Source organism: Lygodium microphyllum, chromosome 23, assembly GCF_053477565.2.
Source record: "Lygodium microphyllum isolate KBCC chromosome 23, Lygodium_microphyllum_v1.1.10, whole genome shotgun sequence".
Lineage (NCBI taxonomy): Eukaryota > Viridiplantae > Streptophyta > Polypodiopsida > Schizaeales > Lygodiaceae > Lygodium > Lygodium microphyllum.
In genome coordinates this window covers 2,296,331-2,303,775 of record NC_141157.1, presented here as the reverse complement: position 1 = coordinate 2,303,775, position 7,445 = coordinate 2,296,331, and the positions used below count along the sequence as shown (strand labels likewise).

The following is a 7,445-nucleotide window of genomic DNA, read 5'->3' as shown; positions in this document are numbered from 1 at the left end:
TCTCTTCACATGGACATATGGTTATTTATTTATCATATCTTGAGAGAGATTGCATTCCCAAGACAAGTTTCTATGGCATTATACGTGTGCATGATGGTACTGCAAAATCTTTGTTTGAAGCTATTATTAGCGAGCTAAAGAAATGTAAGCTAGACTTGTCTAGATTTGTTGCTTTTGGCTCCGATGGATGTTCCACAATGGTAGGAAAGAATAATGGTGTTCAGGCCTTATTGAAAAAACATATTAATCCATTTCTAACTTCAATTCATTGTGTTGCACATCGTAGTGCCCTTGCAATATCAAGTGTAGCAAAAGAGATGCCTTATTGTAAAAAGCTAGAAAGCTTATTAATGCCATAGCTTCTTATTTCAATGTTAGCACAAAGAGATTAGAAGGGTTGCAAGCTATGCAACAAGATTTGGCATGTCCCATTCTTCTACTTGAGCATACTTTTGATGTGAGATGGTTAAGTAGATATAGAGCCATTAGTAGAGTATGCAAGTCTTTAGATGCCATACTTGAGATCACAAAAAAAGAGGCATTGCATATTTATGAAGAATTGGCTGAATTTGAGTGTATTTATTGCTTACATTTCTTAGCTGACATTTTAAGAGGTTTAACAACATTAAGCCAAATGTTTCAAAAGGACTTTGTAGATGTCACAACTATAGATAGTCTTGTGAAGAATGAAATTATATCCATAACACAATATTACATTGATTGTCCTCCTCCTGATATGAATGCATTAAGTGTCGGTATATATGGATATGATATCCTTCCAGACTATGGGCATGGAAAAAAGGATATTTATATACATTAAGAGGTGCTTTGCATGGGAATAAGTTTTATGAGCATGATTTAAAACGTAAAATTAATGGAGAAGACTTTAATAGGGCCTTAGAATTTCAAGTTGCTTTTGCCAAGTCAGTGGTAAGTAACTTGAATTCTCGATTTGAAGATAATTCCGTGCTTAATTGTTTAAAAATACTTGTGCCTACACAACATCCAATACAAGAGAAGGCCTTAAAAAACTATGGAATCCAAGAAATAGATAAAGTAACTTCATTTTAGATAAAGTAACTTCATTTTATGGTTTTCCCAAAAAGTTGAATATAGAGGAATTCCCTGCAATGATAGAAGTTGATGAGTTTAAGAAAGAATTTAGAAATTTTAAGCATCAAGCTTCTAGAGATTGGATAAGATTCACATTACCAGAGGTAACTTCAGCACTTGCTTACAACAATATGTGGAGGGATGCTTATCGTAATGTTCTTACTCTTTGTCAAGTAGCTCTTGTCCAATGTTCGAGCATTGCTATTTGTGAGAGAGGTTTTAGTGCTCGAACTGTGATAAAGAGTAAGCTATGTAATCGTTTGGAGATTAAGAGTTTAGATGCATTAATGAAAATATTTATTGAAGGGCCTTCTAAATTCACTAATATGGAGTTCATTGAGAGTATGGACTTATGGGCTGAAAAAACACATCGACATTTATACACAGCACAAGGAATTTGCTCATTGATTTTGCAATAACTTTGCATATTCTAAGGGGCAATTGATTTTTTTATGGCCTATGATGATATTGAAGTCACTGTGCATTATTTGCGCTTTTGTTATCTTAAATTTTTTACATTTTTTCATTGACACAATTTCTTCTTTTTTCCTATATGTTTATTATATTTTTATAATGTAAATTTTGCTTTTTTTTTCTTTATGTTTAGTTCTTTATCTATGTTAAACTTATTTTTTCTATGTTCTCTTTCATGTTAGTTTTGTTTTCTCTTTTTGGTATCATGGTTGCTTCTTTCAATAATATATGCTTGTTTTTTAAATCTTTTTTTTTAAATTTTGCTTGTATTTCATGATATTCTCTTTCATGTTTTTTTTCTTTTTTTAAGAAAAAATAACTTCTTTTCTTTTGGGTTTTTGTTTTATACTTTCTTTTATCTTTGTGCTTATGATGTATATACTTCTCTGAGGCCATAGAGTCTAGACCCATTAAGAGATATAAAAACCACCTCTATACATTTATTTTTTAGTATTAAAAATTTAGATTAAAAATGTAGATTAAGTTTCTTAATGATAATAAAGGTTTTCATTTCTAAGGCATAAGAGAAGTAATTTAAAAAATTCCAAGAAAAACTTTGAAATAAAGATCCTTTCAAATAATAATAATAAGGTGATTATCTTTTCATTATATATTTAAAAGGGAATTAGACTGGTTCAATTTGTAGGATAAAAGGATTTGGACCGGTTCAAGTAGAAACGTAAAAGTTTTGGATGGTTCAAATTTTCCAAAACTTCTTTAGGCTAAGACAAGAAGGATCTATGTCAGGTTCACAAATTTTTTTTTCCCGAACATTGTATGTGGCACTTAATCTCCGAGGGGCGCGTCACGCTAGAGAGCATTTCAAGGCCTAGTGTTTGATGCACTAACGTACTAACTCGAGGTGAAATTGGCAATTGAATCTTTTGCAAGTACAAAGAGAAGATATTGGTAGACTGTAGGACCTAGGTGTGTTAGAGAGAGAGAGAGAGAGACAGAGAGAGATTAAGTGCCACATCTGTCACATATGGCAGCTACCCATGTAGCTCAACATTGTCTGAATTCTATACGTGTGTCTAGCAACTTGCATTTTGTCACGCAGGACCTAAGCATTGCTTTGGTGCATTGACTGTCCATTCATCCACCAAAGGAGAACACCACAAGCATTGCACCACTCCCTTTCCGGTCCATCAATCCACCAATTGCATGGCTTCGCCAGTTGCACAATCTTCGGTCTTCAGTAACTCAACAAATAGCAGGTTTAAGGCAGTATTCTCTTTGCCATTGGTCACTGTGCTTTCTGAACTTCATCTCCGATACGGACCGTGCCCCTAGGCCTGGAAGTAATTCTTGCAGCCTAAGGCGTCTTCTCTCTAAGCATTTCACCAACCTCAATCAATCTAAATTACAGTTCTGTAGAATTAACACCTGCTACTACCTCACATACTTGAAACAAGTTACAAGTGAAAAACTCAATAATCCCTCAAGAATTGACTCAGCCCCAGACCATCTAAGACTGGCATGCCGCATGCAGCTTCCAAAATGGCACTTACAATCAGACGGGCAGAAATGGAGAAGAGCCAATACCTTCCAATATTTGTAAAAAAATAAATGGAACTTTCAAGCATTTCGTCAATTTACAGAGGTATACAACTCGGGAGCAATGTGGATTATTGAAACTGTGGTATTGCTGTTTCCAGTTGCGGATCCCGAGCAATGAATTTACCAGGACCAGTAAAATGTAGTATGAAACCGTGAGTACAAATTGAGGAAAGTCATAATTTCATAATTTCGAGAGTTTGAAGCTGGGAAACAAAATCCCACTCTCTCCAGCATGCCTTCGATACATTCGCAGGATGCCCGATAAGTTAAGCTGTAACAATCCCCAAAGCAGTGACCTTTTGAGCGAGGGACTTGAACTCATCCAGATTGGCAAAGTCTGAACACAGATCCTGGGACGAGGATGGCCAGGAACATCTCATATTGTGAAGTGTTTGGCAGTCAATTGTCAATTTATGAGCTCTTGCGAACCTCGTACCAACCAACTTGCTCCTGCTTGCCAGACTCTATGAGAACTCATTACTGCTTGAGGTGGAGAATGCTTTCCGCACACTCCTTGGCTTCGAACCTCGTCCCCCGATGAATGCATTGCGATCAACCTCTCTGCTCGTTTGGTACTCGCTGCTAGATGCAGACGGATTCATCCCATACTCGCTTGTGTTTCCACTGGCTTCACTGCCGAATTCCTGACTTTCAAGAGCCACATGTCGAAATTTCCTCATCTCAGCTGTGTAGCTGGTGTTTTCATACTCTGTGCTCACAAAGGAAGATCCATAAACACTACTGTGACCAGGTTTAAGCCCTCTAGAAAGATCTGAAAATGAGGCATCATCCTCCAAGGCTCTGACCACCTGCTTGAGAAACACCAATGCACTGAGAATGGACTACACTTGCTTATAATGCTACATCGAAGCATATAATTACAACCAAAGGTAACCTTTCTTTAGAACCGATCACAGCAAAAGGACAACCACCAAAACAAAAGCCAGCAATCTAACATACTTGGCAAATTATTGCAGATGATAAATTGGCAAGTTTACTCCACATTCCCAAGTCCAGAAGAAACAAAGTCTGACCTGTCCCAATCTAGGGCGCTTATTAGCAGAGTGACGAATGCATGCAGCAGCAGCCTCAACCATGCGCATCATTTCCTTGGAGTCATATGCACCATCTAAAGCAGGATCTGCTACAATGTGCAAGTCTTCTTCCCCATTAACTTCTTGTTTGAACACAAGTCGTGCCTGCAGAATCAGCGTACCACTACATGTCATTGTCTACTTGAGATTGTGGCAGCTTGTATGTGCCCAGAGTGCTGTACATACCCATTCCACCAAGCTTTCTTCACCTTGTGGCTGAGATTGATCCACAGGCTTCCTTCCCGATAGAAGCTCCAGTAATACCACTCCAAATGAGAAGACATCTGATTTATCAGTAAGCTTTCCACTTGAAGCATATTCGGGAGCTAGATACCTGACCACAAGGTGAGACTAATATTAAAGGAGCACCGAGAGCTTGAGCAGATACACAAAACAGTCCACAATATGGCATACCCGAATGTGCCCATCACTCTGGTGGTTACATGGGTATTTGTGTCCGATGTAAGTTTTGCCAATCCAAAATCAGAGACCTAGTTCAAGAAAACGAGAGCAGATTCAGGATAACCCTTGCACAGTTGGGAATAATTTTCCAAAAGATGAAAAGAATGTCATTAGGATCCCAACTTGTGCTTCAAAATTGTTGTCCAGCAGAATATTTGAGGACTTTATATCGCGATGGATGATGCGTGGATGACCTGATCCACAAAATGTAAACATTTGGTTGCAATGCAAGTCAATATTTAGTATATGCCTTCCAAATTTAAATAGTGAGCAGTACTGTGCTAAAAGATCTACTCTGCAGTTCTCCATAAAATTGAAGAGGGTGAAGCAATGCTTAGAATCATCATGGAGGCGTGCTAAAAGCGTGATTGCTGAGCCAGCTACCCCCAAGCTAGAAACTTTCAACAGTGTGTCAAGATCCACCTAAGGTAAAAACCAATGCTTACAATCCTCATGGAGGTATGCGAGACCACGTGCAGCCCCACAAGCGATTTTCAGCCGAGTGGGCCAGTCCATGACAGGCCCTCCCTTTCTCCCTGAAGAAGATGCATACGGTATTAAGAATCTACAACATGTGCTCTTGCAAAATCGAGTCAGCTAAGGAGAGTGTGATAATACCATGCAGGTGATACTCTAGGGTTCCATTTGGAACATAGTCATACACGAGCAACCTTTGACTTTCTGCTATGCAATACCCAACCAGCGAGACAAGATGCCGATGATGGACCCTACTTATGATCTCCACCTCAGCTCGAAACTCCTTCTCTCCTTGGCCCCCACCTGCTTTGAGCTGCTTTACAGCTACCATCTGCCCGTCAGGAAGCACTCCCTTGTAGACAGAACCGAAACCACCCTGTCCTAGAAGATTTGATCTTGAAAATCCTCCAGTTGCAGTTGCAAGCTCCTCATATGTGAACCACGATTTAGAGTTCCCCAAGCCTGCAGATCCACCGTTAGGAGGAACAGGATCGTAGTCATTTCGTGGTGATGGAGGGACAGGTCGAGGTGGCGGCATTTTTATGAGGACCTCGGAGCCAGTTGAAGAGGGAGAGCACCATTGTTGCTGTCTCATGTCTGCCCCATAATATGAATCTGTGGCCACCAAATTGGACGAAAAAGACAACAGCGAGACACGAATTGTGAAATCAAGGTCTATCACAACGACAGATCTCAATCGATTTCATGTATTCAGGTGCAAATTGGACAATGCGCATTAAGTAGGTATAACAGGTGTAGATCAAAGAATGCGGTTCTCTGATGCCAAACAAGGAACACAAAAGACCTAAGCTAAGCTGATTGAAACAACAAAATGCAAGACTGAGATACCTTTGTAATGAGCGGGGGGACCCCCTGGTGGACCATAGTAATCTCCTGTGTAGTAGTCCTTCTTCTTCTTCTTCCTGCAGCAAAGGCAGTAGAGTAACACTACGACGACGGATGCAGCAATGAGACCTGCGACTCCGATTCCAATCAAAGCCGTGCCGGAGACTTGTGACGACGGAGAGGTGGTGGAGGTGGGGGTGGAGGTGGAGGTGGTGGAGGGGGTGGTAGGGGTAGTGGTGCTGGCCTTGGGAGGGGGAGGGGGAGGGGGTGAAAGAGAGGCAGGGGGAGGGGGGGAAGACGAAGAAGATGTGGGAGGGGAGGGAGAAGATGTGGGAGGAGTGGATGTGGTGGTGGAGGGGTGTGGGGGGCTGGAGGCAGAGGAGGAAGGGGGGGGAGAAGGTGGAGGGGGGTTTGATGATGATGCTGGTGGTGGTGGTGGTGGTGATGCAGGTGGGGGGGAGGATATAGATGGTGGAGGGGAAGATAATGATGGTGATGATGGCGCTGGGGCAGATGCTGGAAGAGCAGGGGGCGATGGTGATGAAAGAGGGGGTGTGGCAGCAGGGGGTGAAGGAGCAGGGGCAGGGAGAGACATGGAGCCCAAGTTGTGCTTCCTTCTGAGGCACAAGCAGAGGCTAAGGTAAGGCCCTGTCTCAGAATTCACAAACTCCCTTCTTCCTGACTGATTTACCCAAATTCGACAATCTAATGCTGCAAAGACTTCAATATTTCCTTGAGCAGAGAGACAAGAACAAGCAGACGGAGACACTAATCAAATTCAAATGTGTGTGTGTGATGTGTGTGAGGCTGTCCATCTGAATCGTAAAAGCAGAGAGAAGACTATCGAGAGAGAGAGAGAGAGAGAGAGAGAGAGAAGAGGAAGGCTATACTCTCCGTCTGAATAGTACTAAAAGCAGCGAAGACTCTCCCGCCATGTCTCCGAGTCCCCCCCCCCCCCCCTTGCCCTCCGAAGAAAGGCGCATTTCCAGTCAGAGACCACTTCTTCCTTCCTAAACGGACAGGGGGTCCCCGTCCCCTCTGCCTCCCCTCTCTAAGCGTGTGTCTGTGTTTTTCTGAGATGAGATGGATCACACGTGGAACACGTCTCATACTATGTGGCATTCCGGCCTCGCTTTTCAAGTTCGGGATTTCGGAAACTGGGGCTCTGTGGGGCACCAGCTCCCCCCGGGGTCTGCGGAAAGCATGGCCGTGACCGCCAAAATAGCCCTGACCTCCAAAATAGCCAAGATAGCCCTGAGTCCTGACCTGTTTACGTAGCTCGCCAGCAATTGATGATGCCACATCGGAACTCAATCAGACGCTTGTTGAAGTCAATCCCGCGAATGACGCCACGCAACGTTGACGTTGCTTGCGACTCACGAGGCTGAAAGTCAAGGTGGTCTAGCTAGCAAGTCTCTA

The 7,445-nt window shown here is 42.2% G+C and overlaps 1 protein-coding gene across 1 annotated transcript; it reads right to left on the bottom strand.

Moving 5' to 3' along the window:
• Positions 1-3,111: 3,111 nt before the first annotated feature.
• Positions 3,112-6,993, bottom strand: LOC148015808 (proline-rich receptor-like protein kinase PERK15). Its single transcript, XM_087664705.1, has 8 exons — positions 6,030-6,993; positions 5,322-5,795; positions 5,150-5,239; positions 4,827-4,897; positions 4,656-4,732; positions 4,428-4,575; positions 4,182-4,346; positions 3,112-3,956 (listed from the first exon to the last, which is right to left on the bottom strand). The coding sequence occupies exons 1-8, from the start codon at positions 6,619-6,621 to the stop codon at positions 3,612-3,614; spliced, it is 1,962 nt and encodes a 653-aa protein (XP_087520831.1). The 5' UTR covers positions 6,622-6,993; the 3' UTR covers positions 3,112-3,611.
• Positions 6,994-7,445: the final 452 nt, after the last annotated feature.

Coding starts and splice junctions, on each gene's coding strand:
- LOC148015808 (XM_087664705.1), bottom strand. CDS start 6,621: ATGTCTCTCCCTGCCCCTGCTCCTTCACCCCCTGCTGCCACACCCCCT. Junction 5,240..5,321: donor CCTAGAGTATCACCTGCATG/GTATTATCACAC, acceptor CATCTTCTTCAG/GGAGAAAGGGAGGGCCTGTC. Junction 4,733..4,826: donor ACAACAATTTTGAAGCACAA/GTTGGGATCCTA, acceptor TTCTTGAACTAG/GTCTCTGATTTTGGATTGGC.